The sequence below is a fragment of the Oratosquilla oratoria genome, unplaced genomic scaffold (assembly GCF_046742065.1).
Source record: "Oratosquilla oratoria isolate Oo_2021 unplaced genomic scaffold, ASM4674206v1 SCAFFOLD65, whole genome shotgun sequence".
NCBI lineage: Eukaryota > Metazoa > Arthropoda > Malacostraca > Stomatopoda > Squillidae > Oratosquilla > Oratosquilla oratoria.
The window spans coordinates 520,526-541,656 of record NW_027467729.1 but is presented as its reverse complement, the minus strand read 5'-3'; the positions used below and the strand labels follow the sequence as shown (position 1 = coordinate 541,656).

The 21,131-nt window shown below is 38.1% G+C and overlaps 2 protein-coding genes across 5 annotated transcripts in view; both read left to right on the top strand.

Annotated features, from left to right (window-relative positions):
- Positions 1-351: 351 nt before the first annotated feature.
- LOC143023830 (uncharacterized) lies at positions 352-1,305 on the top strand. The gene has a single exon (XM_076182462.1). The coding sequence runs from the start codon at positions 352-354 to the stop codon at positions 1,303-1,305; it is 954 nt and encodes a 317-aa protein (XP_076038577.1).
- Positions 1,306-2,900: 1,595 nt separating this feature from the next.
- Ns3 (nucleostemin 3) overlaps positions 2,901-21,131 on the top strand; it is a 201,248-nt gene continuing 183,017 nt past the window's right edge. The window contains exons 1-4 of one of the 4 annotated variants that reach the window (XM_076182468.1): positions 2,901-3,108; positions 18,761-18,883; positions 19,035-19,159; positions 19,292-19,465. In XM_076182468.1, the coding sequence (XP_076038583.1) occupies positions 3,019-3,108; positions 18,761-18,883; positions 19,035-19,159; positions 19,292-19,465 (512 nt within the window). In that variant the 5' untranslated portion in view covers positions 2,901-3,018. Of the gene's footprint in view, positions 3,121-18,760; positions 18,884-19,034; positions 19,185-19,291; positions 19,466-21,131 lie in introns of those variants that run through there. The other 3 variants (XM_076182469.1, XM_076182467.1, XM_076182470.1) reach the window with 3 other exon arrangements.

Here is a 21,131-nt window from a genome sequence, read left to right as displayed (position 1 = left end):
CAAAAAGACAAAAAAAAAAATAATAATAATAAAAAAATAAATAAATAAATAGATAAAAGAAGAGGAATATTTCGAGAAGATCTTCTGAGCCGAGACCCGGAGCCCGAAATGTCTCAGAAAAAAGGGCTACAGAGAGAGAGAGAGAGAGAGAAAGAGAGAAAAAAAAACGAAACGAAACAAAATTAAATGAAATGTAATGAAATGAAACAATAAGACAAAATCTAATCTAATATAATATAAAAGATAAGTCTCCGCGGTCCAGAGTGGTTTCGTCGATTTTGGAGTGAAGACGGTAAAAATTCTGGACAACGTATCGTTATTCCTCCAACATACGTTGGGGGCCCAAGATACATGAAACAGCGTCAACAGGACGCACTCGCGTTCGTCACTAACTATGGTTCTCCTGACTTTTTCATAACTTTTACCATGAATCCTGCCTGGGAAGAACTGAGCGAAGCCGCGCAACAGATGGGTTCCCATGCTACTTCGAAAAATAGGGGCGATAGACCTGATTTAGTCAGCAGAACCTTCAAGTTGAAAGTCGACGAACTCATGGATGATTTGACCAACAAGAACATTTTTGGACGCGTAAAAGCTCACCTTTACAGCATCGAATGGCAGAAAAGAGGTCTCCCTCACGTTCACATTCTTTTGTGGATGGAACATCGTGTTGACGCAGAATTAGTGGGAAGAATCATCTCAGCCGAAATACCAGACAAAGAAAAAGAGCCAAGGTTATTCGAAACTGTTACAACTTGCATGATCCATGGTCCTTGCAAGGGTTTCGACGAGTCCCAAGCATGTTGTCAAGGAAAATCAGTAAACGGGAAGGATTTCTGTGTAAAAGGCTTCCCTAAACTTTGCAGGGACAATCTTCTCTTTGGAAACAACGGGTACCCTCTTTACAAAAGAAGAGCCGTAGGGGAAGGCGGACATTCTTTTACCAAGAAAGTTAAAGGAGAGGAAGCAAAAATAGATAATTCGTGGGTTGTCCCTTATAATCCGTATCTGTGCCTTAAATATAACGCTCACATCAACGTTGAATGTTCAAATTCCATCAAAACTATCGCATATGTTACCAAGTACGTTAACAAAGGTTGCGACCGTATTCTGTTCACAAAATCAGGAGAAAACGATCAAATCGTCAACGAGATCAAAAACTACCAAGAGGCGCGTTACGTTAACGCGAATGAAGCTACTTGGAAGATATTCAAGTTCCCTATTCACAAAAGTCACCCTCCTGTCGTTTCACTAGATTTACACCTTGAAGGGGAAAATGAAGTGTTCTACAACAAAGATGCATAAAAGGAAACCATCAATAATAAGGTGTCTAAAGATACCCAACTAACGCCCTTTTTCAAATTATGTTCCCAAAACGAATTCGCTGCCAGTCTCTTTTACCATGAAGTACCAAACTTTTTCTTCTACGAAAAGAATAAGGGAAAATGGACGGAACGAAAGACCAGAACTTCTTCTTTAGGAAGGATCCGGGCTGTAACAAGTAAAACTGTTGAACTCTTCTATATGCGTCTACTTCTAACACATAAAAGAGGTCCTACATCTTTTACAGACCTTAGAACAGGTCAAGGGGTAACACATCCAACCTTTCGGGAAGCCGTAAAAGCTATGGGTCTCTTAAACGATGAAGAAACGTGGAAACAGACAATCATGGAGATCATTAATCACACAAACGACAGAAAACAGCTAAGATCAACGTATGCGAGTATGCTGGTGTTTTCTGACCTAGAGGATCAGTCAAATATATGGGAAGAAACTAACGATCTGTTTGCGAGTGATTTCCTCTATTTCAGAGGATTAACAGAGTACAATGACGAAATTTATCTGGACGCCTTAGACGATATACAAGAAAACGGTTTAAACTGTGGAGGTGGGAGAATAGTTCAATACGGTTTACCGCCTTCAAGAGACGGAGAAAAGACAACAAATGTCATCCATAGAGAGAAATCGTACAACAAAGTTAGGCTAGCAGAAGAAGTTGAAGGTAAAAAGGTTCTCCTAAACGAGAAACAGCGGTTCTGCTACGAAACCGTGATGGCACGCGTAGAAGGGGGTAGAAAAGACTGTAACAATGGCTTTTGCCTAGACGCTCTTGGGGGTACAGGAAAGTCTTTCGTTCTAAACATTATACTGGACACAGTTCGTTCAACGGGAAAGATAGCCTTGGCAGTCGCGTCTTTGGGTATCGCTGCAACAGTTTTACATGGAGGTAGAACGGCTCACAACATGTTCAAGATTCCACTAATGGAATACAATGAAGTACGTTCATGTGGTATCAAGAAGAACTCTGAGATGGCACGGTTATTAAGGATGACATCAGTTACAGTGTGGGATGAAGCTGTAATGGCCAACAGGAATACGATTGCAGTCCTAGATATTACGTTGAGAGATATACTGGAAGTCAAACATACCATTGAATAAACACTGGGCGGAGCCCAAAGGGGGGGGGGAGCGCCGCAGGCCAAGCACCCACGGCGTAGCCGTGGACGGCGAAGCCGGGTGCTTGTACACTTTAGATAGTAAAACAATGCATAGAAAAACTCTGAGGCAGTAGTCCAGTACTCCTGTTCATATATCCTGCTGATCAGATCCCACAAGATGTCAACTCCTTGGCCAAATCTCAACTTACTAAGACTCCATCTGATCCCTTTGCTTCACCTCGAACTTATTATTTCATGCTTTGTTGTAGCTAGATATTCCATTTTACCTTATGTTTCTGTTTTTTTTTTCTTCATTTAAGAGCTTACCAATACTCTCCTTTAATTTGTTCCTGATATGTTTTCCTTCGTTATGAATTTTCCATGAATACAATTTACATAAGTCTTTCCTTAAAATAATAAAGTTTTCTCAACTTTTCTCGTCAAAGGAAAACGTAATGTTTTGGTACGTTCGTCTGTTTGTGTGTGTATTACACATAATATATATCCCTCGTGGAAGAAGCAAAGTAGAGTTGACGTGTTGAAAGATTAGGTGTCAAAGATATTGTGGGAAAAGAACACAATGGGAAAAAAAGCGAAACCAATGAATGATCTTGGAAGAGCATTAACGAGGGACAAGTATGGCAAGAAGAATAAGATATCTGGATCAATGGTAAGGTTAAAGGTAATAAGTGTAACTACTAACTTTAAGAAAAATTATATAATTCTGTATTTGTATTCACCTAGTAATTGTTATATAGTAAAATAACGCTCTTGTTATCCCGTCTCCTACTCTCCAATTTATTATACCAAGCATCAGATTCATTCACGGTTCCTACTTGGTTCTCATCCTTAATAATTAATTTCCAATTATCATATAATCATTTGAATATGAAATCGTGTTGTTCCAACTCGCCACTCGGGATATAATATTACCTAAGCTGTTCCAAGTACTTTTTTCACATCCTAGACCTAGACATGAAGTCTTTCTAAAGTTGTTCTCATGACCTCTCAAAGCTCTCCCGTAATCGAGATTCTTTTCACAATGAAGTCTATCCCCATTTTACTTTTAGCAACCTGAACACTTTTGATCATATCACCTTTGTCTCTTTGACTTTGGTGCTTTAAGTTTCTCCTCATGGTTTATGCTAGGCAAGGAACCAGTTTCAGGGTTTGATTGCTGCCATTTGTATTTTCTTGATCATGCTTGTATTCTTCCCTTTGTGTTGGGACTAATGTGTTGGGACCAATCATATTTCAGGGACAATTTATGGATTCACCCAACCATAGAACTTGATATCTGGCTCATGTGTTCCTAGTGATAAATGTTGTGATATGAATGATGGTGTACTTCATTTCCTGCGCAATTGTGTAGTTTTTAAGATATTAATTGTTAAAGTAATGCACATAGGCCTACCTCTCCTGAACGATCTGGGGGGAAATGTGGGAAATCAGGGTTTTTGGGTGGGGAGAATTAACACATGGAGTAATAACTGTTGCAGAAGACGTTTAAAAAAAGTAATGCATAATATTCCATATCTTTCATATTTAATATCTTAAAATCTACGCAATTGTGCAGGAAATGAAGTACACCATCGTTCATATCACAACAATTATCACAAGGAACACATGAGCCAAATATCAAGTTCTATAGTTGGGTGAATCCATAAACTGACCTATTTCAGTCTTGGAGGAATCACAATTTCTACAAATTTTTATCTTATTCATATATTGAAAAGCAACTTTAATCTCCTGTAGCAGTCTATATGTCTCTCACAAGCCTGCTAGTCTGTCAGGTGACATTTCTTATCAATACAGGAATACCTCACTATACGACCGAGTGCTATGAAGTAGGTAAAACAAATGTTGGATGTATGTGAAAGCCCCAGGCAAAAATTGAGGAGAGGGTTGACAGGGTCCATGAACACAACCCCTCTATTTACATGTAAAACCCACCTCGATATACAAATTTTCGCATTGCGACCAGTCAGCTGAGAACACAACTCTGTTGTATAGTGAGGTATTCCTGTACTGCCAAATGTTTCTCTTGGTTTCGTAATGGATTTGCTAGTAAAATTTTAGTTGTGCACACCTACGTGATATAGCAATAGAAAATTAATTATTAATTTTGTAAATTATAATAGATCAACGTAATATGCAATTTTCTTGGTGGAAATCAATAACAAAAAAAGTTGTGAAAACCTATTTTCTAACGAATAAATTTGCGGGGGTTGAATGATACACCATGCTTATTTTGATACGTGTCTTGGTTGAAGAAATGAAAGGATGATAGATTAGTCTATTCAAATCTAACCAAACCTACCTAATCTAACTAACCTACATAACCTAACCAATGTTTAGTAATTCAGTACCTCAAATTCTAAAGATCGTCTGGGTCATCATTGTCGTCACAGATGCAGACAGCCTGATTATTATTGTACCAAGGGTAATTAACAGATGATGACAGAACTCAGTGTTCTCTCATAAAGTCCAAGGAAGCCTTATTGTCTTTGTAAAAGCGCTTATTAACGTCACCTGGAGTTGGAGAACACCCGGTGCACAACGTGAAAGCCGTTGTCTGATAGTGACTGGACTGGCATGGCATCCTTACTGTATCCTAACAGCTTTGTTTGTTAATAAATTTGCTTGTAGCAAAGTTTTTTTGTTTTTTATTTCTGCCAAGAAAATCACATATTACACTCATGTATTATAATTTACAAAATTTATATTTAAATTTCTAATGCTATATTGCATAGGTGTGCACAACTAAAATAGTACTGATTTGCTTCCCAAAGAATAGTTTAAAGATTGTCTTGCAGTTATTGGCAGTTTCTAGTATTGTGCATTTTTTGGAATTAAACTGTTCCTGTTATTTTCATGTTGCATTTTACTGGGAGAATTTTGGTTTCAATGGGGAAGCCCTTGGCCTTGATGACCTGCTGGAGTCTCATGGGGACAGAATTGACCAAATTCTGAGAGTGGGAAGCAGGGATTTCCTCCCACACCTTCTGGATGGCTATCTCAAGCTTGGGAATTGTAGTTGTGTCCTCCTGACAAAGGTGTGCCTTCATGATGCCCCATAAGTTTTCTATGGGGGAAATATTGGGTGACTGACCAGGCCCATCTTCTATGTAGTTGACCTCACTATCATTGAGCCACTTTTTGGCTGCCCTTGAGGTGTGGCAAGGGGCACCATCTTGCTGAAGGATCTCACACCTAGCTTTTGCTGAACTCCCCTAAATTCTCCTGCAGAAGGTTAATATAGCACACAGAGTTGACAGTCTGGCCCATAGAGAGTATTACAAAGTTTCCCAAATCACCATAGCCAAAGGTACCCCACACCATAAGATAGGGCTGGTGTTTGACACTCATCACTGTCAAGTGTGGGTCACACACTGATGCAGTAGGAGAATTCCACACCTTCATTCCCTTGCTCTCACTTATGCAAAAGGTCACTTTGTCAGTAAAAAAAACCTTACACCACTGAACAAGGTCCCAGTCTTTATGAGCCTTGGCAAATTGGACACAGAGGTGACTTTATTTCACAGTGATAGGGGCTTCACATATGCTTTTACTTTCAAGTAATTTAACTGCTGAATATTTTCCTGAATTGTCCTGATGGAGATGTCACCAAGAAGCTTAGGATTTTTTTCCTTCAATTCCTTTCCAGTTGTAGAAGGGTTTAAGTCCAACTGACGTTTTACAAGCCTTAACACCTTTGGAGAAATCTTCAGAGCCTTGTCCCCAGCAATGGTATCAACCCCTCCACCCACATGCTATTTTGTTAGGAGTTAGGACCAGGGCTGCGGAGTCGGATGGTATAAGGTCCGACTCCGACTCCGACTCCTTTGATTCCTCCGACTCCGACTCCTTAACTCCTTGACCCCTATGTGGAAGTCTATTCTGCAGATCCATATACCAGCCTCCCACACCTATTCAGCAAGCATTTTATAAATATTTTTCATGTATATTATTTTTTACGTGAAACATTCACTTGTATGATAAATATACTCACATATACACTCAACCAGCTTTATATATGTATATGCACACAAGCACGTATATTCGTATAAACATATATATATTATATAATGGTATTATTTATGCTCATTATCATCTACCAGCTTATGAGCACTTTCAAATCTGTCATGGCAGAGTTGCCACTTCAAGCAAGATATTTTCTTTTTCCTTTGTGCCCCTCCCCTCCCCCCCAAAAAAAATAATCATCTGTTATTTCATTTGTCCAATCTCATAAACCTTCTATCACAATATTAGGAAAAAATGTGACAAATCATGATGAGGAAAGGTTAATGGAGGATGCCCTACCTAGTACTTACTGCAGAATTAATTTCACCATGTTATCATAAAAACCAGGAATCAGTTCAGGAAAGAGAGAGACAACCTTCCCCTGTGCACACTGTTCATATCTGCTGTTGTTCCTCCCCATTTCAGTCATCATCAAATGCTGTGACATATGCTCTAATGTCATTCCTATCTGGCCTCTGAGACTGGTCAAAGTTTATCTCAGGGCACTTCCGTTGCCTTTTACATACATGACATAGTGCATACGTAGTGGATATATACTATTGTCTACACTGTCATGTACGTGTGTACATGATGGAGTTCTAGATGTTAACATAATTTGAATTAATTAGACTGTCAACAAAGGTAAAGTAGCTAGTTTAAATTATTTAAAGATAAAAATCATCTCTGTCACTTGACAGTTGACAAATTATTCAGGAATTTGAATTAATAATTATATTTATTGAGTATTCATTAAAAATAGAAATACATTCCACTGGCTATAACTCCCATAGTATAGAATGAATGAAATATTAATACAAACTACATTCTGGAAACTTCTATAAATGTTACATATCCTGTAACTAGCTATATAAAAATATTCTATACTGGACGGTTATTAAGTTTTCTCAACACAAAACGTATCAATTTTTTTTTAGATTTTTTAAACTTGGAATAATGAGACCTACTGCTTTCTATTTGCACAATAGCAACAAATTATTTCACAGTGCACATCCATAGACAGTATTTTACAGCTATTGTTGGCTTGCAAATTACTGTAATGGTAAAAATTCAGACAAAGCTTTCAAGAATATAACAAAATATATGTACTGTACCTTGAATACACCCGTATTATTACATTACTAGGTTAAAAATTCAACTATAAAAATTTCTTATAATAAAATATTTCATATGTTCCTTGAATCTACCAGTATTATTACGTTAATAACGAGGTTAAAGCTAAAATCTATACAAATTTCTTGTTTGTGAACATTAAAAAAATAGGCTTTATTCATAATTATAGAACTTATAGACTACTCAATTGAAATTTGCAAATAAAAAAAATAGTAGTTTGTACTTTATATAAGTAGGGTATCTTGATGTGATGAAATGGTTGGTTAGATTAGCCTATGAGAAATATAGGTTAGAGTCCTAGACTACCCTATGAATAGAGGCAGCCTATAGTCTAGGAAAAACAAATTCAGCCCTACAATTTATGGTAAAAAGAAAGGTAAATGTGGATTATAAGGTTATTTTGGGATTATTATTATTATTATTATTATTTTTTTTTTTTTTTTTTTTTTAATAAAAATTGAAAAAATAAATAAAAATAAAACAATAAAAATAATTTAGAAAAAAAAATAAAAATAAAAGACTATTTTTTTCATTAATTCATTAGTTTGATTTTTTTTTTCTTTATTTTTATCTATTTATTATTTTTTAAAGAACCCGATAAACAACATGTACCAAAAGAAATAGGTTTTATCTGTATATATATATACTGTATATACACTCTCTTCATCAAAGTTTTAAAAATAATACAAACTGCTAATGATTCGCTAGGTTAGCCTATCTCATAATCAGCATTTATCATGCAACAGGTAGGACCTTACAATTGGCCTAGGCTACATCACTGAGAAAAGTAGGAAACTTTGGCAAAGTAATCTAAATTGTTCTTGCATCCAATGCTTATTGTTTACCAATTCCTACAAAAAGAAACATAGCCAAATCATGCAAACTGTATATCTTGTAGGTAATATTTAAGGTCCGGTAGTCACTCAATAGGCTACTATCAATAGTAGGGTTTTACAGACTATTCCGTATACCAGTATATCAATATTTGTCTTTACCAAGGTCACATTACACAATGTACAAGATTTGGCCTAAATATTTTCTTTTTACTATTATTAAGAGATTAAAAGAGGAAGGGAAGTTGATTCAAGTAGGGAAGAAAAGGTAAAAGGCAAAGATGAAAAGATGATAATGGAAGAGGAAGTGATAAGGGGAAGATGGGCAGAATATTTTAGGGAACTGTTGAATGTAGAGGAGGATAGGGAGGGAATGGTGATAGCAGTGGGAGGCGCAAAGAAAATGACAGTGATGGGTGAGGAAAATGAGGAAAAAATAAGAAAAGATGAGGTGGAAGTAACGATTAAAATGATGAGAGCAGGTAAGGCACCTGGGTTAGATGGGTGTCATGCGGAGTGTCTGAAGAAGGGAGGTAAAGTAATAGTAGACTGGTTAGTGAGGTTGTTTAATGTGTGTCTAAGGGAGGGTAGAGTACCAGAGGACTGGAGGAGTGCATGTATAGTTCCGCTTTTCAAAGGAAAAGGGAGCAAGTGTGAATGTAGTAGTTTCAGAGGGATCAGTTTGTTGAGTGTAGTTGGGAAGGCGTATGGGAGGGTTATAACTGAGAGAATTAAGAGAGGACCAGAGGAAGTAATTGGTGAGGAGCGGTGTGGGTTTAGGAGAGGTAGGGGCTGTGTGGATCAGATTTTTGTAATAAGACAGATTTGTGAGAAAGCTTTAGGAAATGGTAAGGATGTCTTTTGGGCCTTTATGGATTTGTAAAAGGCTTATGATAGGGTAAACAGGTATTGGGGGAAAGCTGTTAAGAACAGTCAAGAGTTTTTATGAGAGTAGTAGAGCCTGTGTTAGAATCAGAAATGGAGAGAGTGAATGGTTTGAGGTAAAGGAGGGACTACGTCAGGGATGTGTCATGTCGCCATGGCTGTTCAATGTGTATATGGATGGGGTGGTACGGGAGGTAAATGCAAGAGAAATGGGCAAGGGACTGGAGTTGGTTGCGGAAAATGGAGAAATGTGTGAGGTAAGTCAGTTGTTGTTTGCTCATGACACTGCACTTGTGGCAGGGTCAGAGGAGGCATTGGGAGAGTTAGTGACTGAGTTTGGGAGGGTGTGTGATAGGAGAAAGTTGAAGGTGAATGTGGGTAAAAGTAAAGTGATGAGGTGTACAAGAGGAGAGGATGGTGGAGAGTTGGAAGTAAGTCTTAAAGGGGAGAGGCTAGAGGAAGTGGATAGTTTTAGGTACTTGGGGTCATATGTGGCTGCAAAGGGAGGAGTAGAGGTAGAGGTAAGCTGTAGATTGAGAGAAGCAAACAGATGCCTTGGGGGATTTAAAAAAGTAATGAGAAATAGACATTTGGGAATTAATGCAAAGAGGAGATTGTATGAAGGGGTGATTGTGCCGACAGTGCTGTGTGGGGCAGAGACATGGAATTTGAGAGAGGCAGAGAGGAAAAGTTTAAATGTGTTTGAGATGAAATGTCTGAGAAGTATGGTGAGGGTTACAAGGCTGGATAGAGTGAGAAACGAGGAAGTGAGAAGGAGAGCTGGGGTGGAAAAGGAGTTTGCTGAGAGGGCTGATGAAAGACTATTAGGATGGTTTGGACACATGGAAAGAATGGATGAAGGAAGACTGGTGAAAGGGGTATGGAAGGCAGAGATGGAGGGAGTGAATTTGAGAGGACGACCGAGGATGAGATGGATGGATGGGATGACAGGGGCGTTGAGCAAGAGGGTAATGTCTGTGGAGCAGGGAAGGGAGGTGGCAGAAGATAAGGATGAGTGAAGAAGGGCTGTGTATAGATGATACTGTGATGAAAAGAAAGGGAAGGGATGGGAGGATGGGGGGGTTTGGGGAGTGGGAAAGTGTGAATGATACTTTGACGCAGCCCGAAGGGACTTCTCCCCGTCCTCCGTTTTCTATGTGAGGGGACGGAGAGAGGGGGGTTGCCAATTAAGTGAAGCAGCCTTGCTGTGGATGTGCTGTGTCCTGGATTGCTTCTGACCCAGGGTGGTGGGCAGGATGCAGGGATGACCCGTCATCCACGAGGAGCTAAGATGTGAGGGTAGAAGGGATGATGGGTGGGAGTGGGTTTATGCCTTTGCCTTTTGACTTGGCTACCTCCCTGATAAGGGGGAAAAAGCCTTTTGTATATAGATAGATAGAATTATGGTTATGGGTTAAAGCATTAATATCTGGTACACTTAGGCCTAATTTGCAATTGTCTTTATAGCATAATCAGTTTTGAATTAGATTAAATTGGTTCGTGATTTTCTTTACTCTGATTTCTATTTTTCATTGCTTCACTTGTAGGCCTATTGTATTCACTAGTAACCATGATCAGTAGCCTGTTTCTATTTCGTATTTTTCAAACCACTAAATTTCTTTGATAAATGTATGATTTTCATATTCTGAAGTAGCTTTATCATAATCTAGCATATTTCTATTAAAGGAGAATGTGATAAAACTACCGAAAATGAAGGAAAAGAAAATTCACTGGGAGACACTGCTTCAGGCAGAATCTGCAGCTGTTTGTTTACATTAGTTAGTACTAGTAGCACACAATGCCATCACATGGTGGCAGCACGAATTGATGTTTATTTATGTTGAAGTAAAAGCATTGCAGTATAGTACAAAATATTATATATATATATATACATATATATACACAATGTATATATAGTTTCACTCTCCTTACAGGAAACAACTACAAATATATGACCACAAACACTTTTACCCAGACTGACAACGATAGCTTGTCAGTATTGTGTATTTTTTTTTTTTTTTTTATTATTGATGGATTGTTTTTTGTTTCCATCTGGAGAGACCACTTAGTGTACATATACACTGCACACACTCACTATTGCCTCCAAAAATAAAAGCAAAACCATACAAAAACTGCTAAATTGTGCAACTGGTAAAACCAAACAGGGAAACCATGTTAAAAAAATAATTTTATTGGACTTAAGGAGTCGGAGTCGGATAAAAAATTCCGACTCAGACTCCTAGTACTCTTAGAAATCTGACTCCGACTCCAACTCCCTCCGACTCCGACTCCGCAGCCCTAGTTAGGACAAAGTACACTCAGTCACACCAGTTGCCTTGGCTATTTCTCAATTATTCTTTCCCACTTTGTGTAATTCAATCACTATCACAATGTTATCAAGTGCTGTGTGATTTCCAGGCATCACACAAAGGGCAAGGCACACCCCAAAAGTCAGTGAACACCATGAGAAAAAATGAAGAATATCAATGAAGGACCAAATAATAATATAGAGCAAGGTATAAATAAAAAACAAAATGATAATGTAAGACATTATATTGAAACTCAAAATGTGTCAAAAAGAAATAATCACGAGTTTCTTAAAACCATGTACTTTAATGCTCGTAGTATTAAAAACAAATTTCAAGAAATAAAGGCGTATGTCAAAAGCAAAAATCTCGATATGATAGGAATAACTGAGACATGGTTAAATGGTACAGAGTTCGAAGCTGAATTTAATATTGCGAGATTTAAACACTTTCATCAGGATAGAAACCACAAGAAAGGTGGGAGTGTTCTGTTGTACGTTAAAAACAATGTTCATGCTTGTGTTTTAGAGAAAGTGAAACAGGATGCATATGATAGTTTGTGGGTTGAGTTAACCCAAACAAATGGACAAAAAACTGAATATAGGTTGTAATATATAGGCCAAAGACATTATCATTAGCAGACGACAAACTGTTATTTCAAGAACTGTCTAGTTTCTGCAACCGGGATTGATTGATATTGGGTGATTTCAATTTTACTGACATTGATTGGATGACCCTTGAACATGGCCATATAGGTAGTCGCTTGATTGATTTTCTTGGTGACAATTACTTAATTCAGCATGTAAAAGAGATAGATAGATAGACTTTATTTGGCAATAAATCAATGTACATGAAGTGCAAACAATGACAAGAACACACAGTTCGAAATAACAAATGTAAATTGCCGAGGATAACACAAAAAGCATGAACGCTTATTTCCATTGTGGTCCTCATCAGGTTATTTTTCTACATTAAGTCACACGGACAAACATACATAGGGGGTTGAGGGGACCAGAGACACTCATGAGTAATACCAGTCAGTACACATATGACACATAAACATTGTTATAGTTTTGCTAATATTACTGAAATGTTTGTACACATAGGAACATTGAGTCCAAATATTTGAGCACCATCCAAAAGGAACATTGCATTAAGCAAAGGAACAACAAAATAATGTTAAACTGTAACAAAACAGTATGAGTGAGTACTATATCGGAGTAGTACCATTAATAATATACTGCATTTTTCTACATCTGTATCAACATGTATGAGTGAGTACTATATCAGAGTAGGACCATTAATGATATACTACAATATTCTACATCTGTAACAACATGTAGTTATAGCGAATCCTACACTGCAGCTAGGGTCACCTATTAATTAAATCTAACATTTTACCTGAATCTCAGGACGGAGTGGGCAATTACTATGAGTAGTACATTATAACCTGAAGCACCAGAGGTGGGTACAGGGGACCAGTACTCGAATGAGTAAAACAACAAGGAGAATGAGGAAAAAGGTCAGATCATAACTGTTCTCGGAACCTACCTGAGACATATGCCATATTATGACTGGCAAAACAAAGGTGGAAACCAATTTGTAAACATCAATCATTGTTATGCTGAACCAAACTTCTGAAAAAAGGGGGGAGGGGAGGTCAGAAACAGTTATGAGTGACGCAGATATGGATGGTATTACTCATGGAATCAGGTATCCCTCACTAAGCTAGTAGTACACAAAATCAAGGCTGTTCTCTGTCCATAGCTGAGACATATAGTAACCCTTGACTTTTTTCTTGAAGGTAACCTTGCTATTTGTCTTCTTAATGGACACAGGTAGTGAGTTCCATAGTTGAGCACCTGTGAAGTGAAAACTGTTTTTGGTGAAGGGACCTGCATGAGGTACAATAAGAGACACCTTGACTGTTCCGGGTTCGGTTCTCAGCCGATAATGTAAAATTACAGCTCACATATGAGGGAGCAGAATTATGAATGACATTGTAAACCTGGTTTAGTTTCAGCTGCTGGACACGATATTTTACTGGTAACATTCCTACCTTGCTAAATTCTTCAATACCAATATGACTACGTTGAGGTAGGTTTAGTATGAATCTAATTATCTTATTCTGTGTAACCTGTAGCCGGGACTGGTTTTTTCTGCTCAGACTACTGTACCAAGAGCTACAAGCGTAATCAAAGGGATGTTGTAACAAGGCTGAGACCAGAAGCTTCTTTGTTTCCAGATCAAAATTTCTGGCTTTTCTGTACAAAAATTTGACTTTATGTGAACACTTGGAAGCAATCTTATCTGTTATAGCATTCCCTGAGAGGGACTGATCTAAGGGTATTCCAAGATAGGTTACCTCTTGTTTTGACTCCAAGACATTAACCCCACATCTGACCTGTACATCGCTGCATTTCCTGAGGTTGGGTGTGGATGCGAAGACAATACTTTCCGTTTTACCGAGGTGTAAGGACAGCCTATTATCTATGAGCCCGTCCTTGACTGATGACAGTTTGACACTCAGTTTCTCCTCTACTTCAACTGGGTCCCTACCTGAGACAATTAGAGCGGAGTCGTCTGCAAATAGCAGTAACTTACAGTTCACCGCACCTGGCATGTCATTAATATAGATCAGGAACAGTAGCGGTCCTAGAATTGAACCTTGTGGTACACCACAAGTTATCTCTCTGTCATCTGAGCGGGCTTCATTTACCTGTACTAGTTGATTGCGACCTGTAAGGTAGGACTTGAACCAGCCAATATTCGCCACTCCTAATGCCTGAAGTTTTTTTAATAAAATATCGTGGTCCACTGTATCAAATGCCTTTTGAAGATCCAACAAGACTAAACCCGTGTAATTACCTCTGTCGCATTCCTATTTTATCAGATCGTAAAGGTATATTAAGCTGGTGTCTGTTGAGTAGTTCGTTCTAAAACCAGATTGCATACCGTATAGTAGATTACGTTCCCTGAGGTAGGTATCTGATTGTATACGGTATGTTCCAAGACCTTCGAAATAATACCTAGAATTGAAACAGGCCTGTAGTTACCTGCCTCAGTTTTTGCATTTTTCTTGTAAAGAGGTGTTACCCGAGCCCTTTTCATGTCGCTTGGGATAAATCCTGAACCAATAGACAAATTTATTATGTGGGTTATTGGGGGAGTAATAATTGAGGCTCCATCCTTAACCCCTTCCATACGGTGCCGCACACGTAGGCGTCATGGACTTAGATCTCGGTGGCAGCAACCAATGCCAGCCGTACGACGTGTCGTAATAATACTCGCATCATAAAATATAGTCACCGCTTATATCGATCGTTCTCTCTTCACCCATGAATTTTGATAACCATAGAAAATGCGATTACTAAAGAATTAGAAAGAATGTCAGTATGGAGGGGCGACTACAATAAATATAATCAAGACGCCGATATGGCAGCCTCGCGAATACACTCGCTCCCCATGACGCCTACGTGTGCGGCACCGTATGGAAGGGGTTAACAAACCTCGCAGGAATGTCGTCTAACCCTGTAGCCTTATTGGCACTTATGCTAGCCAGTAATTTAAACACTTCTTATTGAGTGGTCTTATGCAGTTTGAAACACTTTGAGGACTTGTCCTTATAATACTCCTGAACGTACCTCAGCCCAAACTTCCCAGAACCTGTAGGGAGGGATTTAACTAGTTTTGTGGCAATGGTTGTGAAAAAGGTGTTGAAGTGATTGGCTATGGTGTTCCTATCAGAGTTGAGCTCACCGTTTATCAAGAGTCCTATCCTGTCTACTTTGTTACTAGGCTTTGTGTGAACTTCTAGGGTCTTCAGTGTTTGCCAAAGCTTCCTTGGATCGTGTTTGTTCTGGTGCACCATCTTAGTACAGTAATCAGCTTTGGCTTTATCCTTCCAATAATTCACCTGATTCCTATAGTAGAGAAAGCCATTATAGTCCTCCTGATTTCCACTTTTCCTAAATCTGGCAATAAATCTGTCTCTATCTCTAATTAAACCCAGTATTTCATTAGTCATCCATGGCTCCGTCCTCTGTTTTATTCGTATCTCTTTGAGAGGCGCTACTCTATCTATAATAGTAAGAAATGTGTACTTAGAATTAGACCAAGCCTTATAAACATCGGTACAAATTAAAACTGGCAACCAGTCTGTCCTACCCAGTTCATCTACAAAATGTTCTCGTGAGTAATGCTTCATGGAACGAAGCTTCACTGTGTTGTGCTTGTTGAAAATCGTCTTCCTAGCTTTCCTAGTACAATATATGAGCTTGTGGTCACTAAGACCATAATCACAAGCACCAGACTGCGTTATCTTGTTACGATCGGAGACCAGGATTTGATCTATGATGGACCTGGATGTGCCTGTTATTCTAGTGGGCTCGTCAATCAGTTGTGTCAGGCCATGAGATATTAGCAAGATACTTGTGTTTCTAAAATACCCGATTTCAGTAAAGCTCAGTTCATAGGACTACGTCAGGAGCTTCAGCTTACAGATTGGGAGGCAAAATTAAATGAAAGACCTGTAGATCAGATGTGGGAAATATTTCAAAATACGCTCACTAAGATGATTCAAACTTACATTCCTTTTAAGGACAGACGTCCCCCAAATCAGGCTCGCCCAAAGTGGCTCGACAAAGAAACTGAAAAAAGTATTGCTAAAAAGAGACAGGCTTATAAGAAATATAAGTGCTCGGGTGCATCTAATGACTATGAAAGTTATGTATCAATACGGAGAGATTTGAAAAAGACAATAAGAAAAAGAAAACAACAATACGAAGTGAACATCGCTGATAAATCCAAAGAGAATCCCAAAGAATTCTATAGTTACATTAAAGATAAAAAGGTTGTTAGGAATCACATTGGTCCACTATTATCTGCTGACGGTCAACTTGAATATTCAAATGAAGGAATGTGTAATATCTTAAACAATTATTTTAGCTCGGTATTCGTAAACGAAACACCTCAAAGTGAATTCCAAACTGAAACCTGTGAAAAGTCTAGGGTAAACTTGCTCACTACAGTAAATATAACAAAAGAAAAAATTAAAAGGTGTATAGATAAACTCAAAGTTAATAAAACACCAGGGCCTGACGGTTGGCATACAAGAATCTTAAAGGAAATTAAAAATTATATTGTTGTTCCATTAGAAATTATTTTCAAGAAATCCATCATATCCGGAGATGTCCCAAGAGAATGGAAGCTAGCTAATGTTACTCCCATATTCAAAAAAGGTGACAAAAAGAAGCCAAATAATTATAGGCCTATAAGTTTGACTTACTCGAATTCTACAGTACAGCTATCTCGAATTATGACAAAAGAAACAATATAGATTTAATATATCTAGACTTTGCAAAAGCTTTTGATACCGTCCCCCACGAAAGACTACTTACTAAATTAGCTTTACACGGAATAAGTGGTAGCCTATTAGGTTGGACTAGTAATTGGTTGAATGGTCGAAAACAGAGAGTTGTTTTAAATGGAAAAACTTCTAGATGGAAAAATGTTACAAGTGGAGTTCCTCAGGGTTCCGTTCTTGGACCACTTCTATTCATAGTACAGTATATATAAATGATATAGACCATGGACTTAAATCTACTGTTTCCAAATTTGCTGATGATACAAAACTGTGCGGAGTGGCAAATGATCACTCAATCCAATTAGATATTCAAGAAGATTTAGATAAATTACAGCAATGGTCTGAAAAGTGGCTAATGAAATTTAACACAAGTAAATGCAAGGTAATGCACATAGGTAAAAATAACAGTAAGTACGATTACAAGTTATTTGGAAATTCGTTAACAAAAGTGGATAGTGAAAAAGATCTCGGTGTAATTATCAGTAACAACCTCAATTCATCCAAGCAGTGTATTTCAGCCTCTGAGAAATCAAATAAGATTCTAGGACTGATTGCACGATCTTTTGATTTCAAAAGTCCATCACTCATTAACAAGCTATATAAATCGTTAGTTCGTCCACATTTGGAATATGCAGTTTCCGTATGGTCACCAAATCTCATGAATGACATTGACAGACTGGAAAAAGTACAACATCGAGCCACAAAACTGATTCCAAATATCAAAATTAAATCATACGAAAATCGACTAAAACATATGAATCTGTTTTCCCTAAAAAAGCATAGACTCAGAGGTGACTTGATACAGGTCTTTTAAGATTTTAAAGGGAATTGACAACATCAAAAGTGACAAAATTTTCACATTGAATGAGAATCAGACAAGAAACAATGGTCTCAAACTGTCCAGAAATAGATTCAATTTGGAAGTAGGTAGAAACAACTTTGCCAACCGTGTAGTTAATGAATGGAATAAACTTCCTGCACAGGTAGTGCAATGTAGTTCAGTTCGAAGCTTTAAGAATCATTTAGATAAACACCTAAGCAAGATGTTGTAATGATTATAATTTATTTTATATTATTTGTTTTTGTTTTATCATTTGTCTGTCTGATTTTCATTTATTATTAGTTATATGTCAGTTTATTATTATTTACTATTTACCTGCTTGTTTATTATTTAACTATACCTATGCATTTATTTATGTATTTTATTTGTTATTTACATTATTATAGTTTTTATTTATTATTTTATTATGGTTTTTTTTTTTTTCTTCGAATCCGACCTAGATATGGACCAAAAGGTCTCCTGTCGGCATGCTCCGCCTTTGTAATCCTTTGTAGTGACAATGCAAAAAAAAAATAAAACATTTCCACTGAAGGACAGTCGCACACTGGCTGGCTTTGTCTCACGTGTGTATTGCATGGGTGGATGACTGAAGGTTGCCAATTAGTCACTTTCTCCCACACGTTTTTTGTGAATGAGATATCACATGGGTCCCAAAAACGTGGACCATTATACATATTCCAGACGTTTAGAAAATGGTCCATGCTAACTGTAGGTGTCCAGTACAGGTGGTTTTGGTGCATCCTGTTATTAATCAGTGCTCCATCTCTGTAGTGTTTATGAATTGTTTGTGGTCATCTTCAGTGGTTTTTTGGATGAGTGTAGTGTGGGTGTATGCTTTGACTGGGACAATCCCTTGTAAGGCGGAAAGGGCTTTTTGGTATATGAATGTATTTATCATTGTTATAGAAGTCATTCAACACCTGTGCTTTTTCTGTCAGTTTCATACCACAGAGTTGGAAGATGGACAAAACTGGAACCGAATAAACTTCCAGTCAATCACTGAGCAGTCACAAGTGGATGAATTTCTTGCTACAGCTGAGCTTGCTGGAACAGAATTTCAGGTTTGATATGTGGTATATTTTTGCAGGGATATTTTATAATGATTTATTTGTGAATCTATCTTTGCAACTGGAAGATATAGTGTTAATGGATATTAAAAAAAAATTCTGATTGGCATATGTTTTAAAATTTCCTATTGAATGATTGTTCCAGGCTGAGAAGTTAAATGTACAACTTGTTAAGCCATCATCTAAGCTTGGAATAGTATCAGATGATGAGAAAATTAAGATACATGAAGCCCAAGATGCAAATAGGAGCCTATTGCGCATTCCTCGAAGGTAATTTGTGATTTGAATTCTGAAGGTAAGAGTAGTATTCTTGAAAGTAAATGTTATTCCTTATTAAAGTAATGTCCCTTTTATTCCATATGAACTTATTTTCAGAAAAAAATATCTATTTGTACATTACAGACCCATGTGGAATGTAATTACTACTGCTGAGGAGTTAGCAGAAGCTGAGCGAAGGAGTTTTCTTGACTGGAGACGTGGTTTAGCACATCTAGAAGAAGTGGAGGGTATCACCCTTACTCCTTATGAAAAGAACATTGAGTTTTGGAGACAGCTTTGGAGGGTCATTGAAAGAAGGTAGATGGGTGATGTCGTTATGATTGACAGACATGCACATATACATATACACACAAGGCTTTTTCATCCATTTCAGGGGGTAGCTGAATGAAAGTTCTCATCCACATCATGCACAATTAAAACCCATCAAATTACCCTTCCCATCTTAGGAATTCTGGGATGAAGGGTTATCCCTGCCCCCACTGTACTGCTTGGATCATAGACAATGCAGCAAGGCACTGTTCTTCCTCAGTAGGTCCTGCCAGTTGGAGCTGGCTTACCCCCACCTCTTCATGATATGATGACCCCCCCCCCTTCATCCACTTGAAATAACTTATGAAACTAATAAGAACATCATTTGTTCCCCATTGCCCATTCATTTACAATCTCCCTCCATTCACTCCTATCTTTTGCACTCTTCTCTGCTTGACAGACATTATATATGCATCCAAAACTCCCATTCTCCCCATCCATTTATCTCATTCTTGAGTTTTCTCTTAGAATCACTCCATCCACTTCTCATTTCCACGTTCTTTGCTAGTCTTTTATCAGTCATTCTTTCCACATGTCTAAACCACCTGAGTTTTCTCTGATCCTTCAGTATGCTTTGATCTTCACTTACTCCAATACTTTTCATCCCTCAAGCTCACGTCCAGCCCACCACCATCATCACTCCTTGTACATCTTATCATCCTATTTTTGCCTGCATTTACTCTCAGGTAGGTGTTCTTTTGGTGTGGTTTTAGCGCATACTGTTATTTTTTGCAGTGCATTCTTTTGTGTAGTTTGTGGGATGCATATTTTTATTTTCATGATTATAAGGAACCATGCTGAGGATGCATAGTTTATCATGGTTCTTATGAACTGTGTGTAGACTTGATTGGTTTCTTCCTTCTGACCAAAACCTGCACTTGCTACTGATCTTGTGTGTTTTTGCTCCTTGATTCTCGCTGTGAAATTCTTGACTAGGAAAAAAAAGTGTGAGTATTAGAGATGAAGTCCACAGTTTCAGGGCTCTTGTCTAATGGAAGGCATTGGTCCTTTAATTTCAGTTTTGGTTGTTTCTTTGAGTCATGGTTGTCTGGAGGTAAGGAATATCACTGATGATATCAGAGGGGAGGCCTCCATTCATATGTATACATACATATGATCTTTTCATGCAAGGCCAGATACACAGGGATAGTATTAATAGATAAGATATGAGGATGAAATGCAGTGACTGGCAGAGTCCCACAAAGATCAGTACATGTAATGTTCCTTATCTGTGTAAAACATGATAGAAGTTATGGCAAGCATGCAAATATCATGAGAAGAGTGAAAGATGAGGAAGACTGGATGTTATTGCCAAAAGGTCTAGATATTGTGCTTAGGTCTAAGAATACATACATACATACATATACCAAGGCTTTTTCCCCCTTTCAAGGGAGGTAGCCAAAAAGGTAAAGGCACAAAAACACTCCCACCCATTTCATCCCTAAATACACTCCACACCCCTCCCACCCTCCCTCTCATCTGAGCACCTCCTGGATGACGGGTCATCCCTGCACCTTGCCCACCGCCCTGGGTCAGAAGCAGTGTCGCAAGACACAGCACATCCACAGCAAGGCCGCTTCATATTATCGGCGACCCCCCCTCTCCATCCCCCCTTGCATATAAGGAGAGGACGGGGAGAAATCCCTTCGGGCTG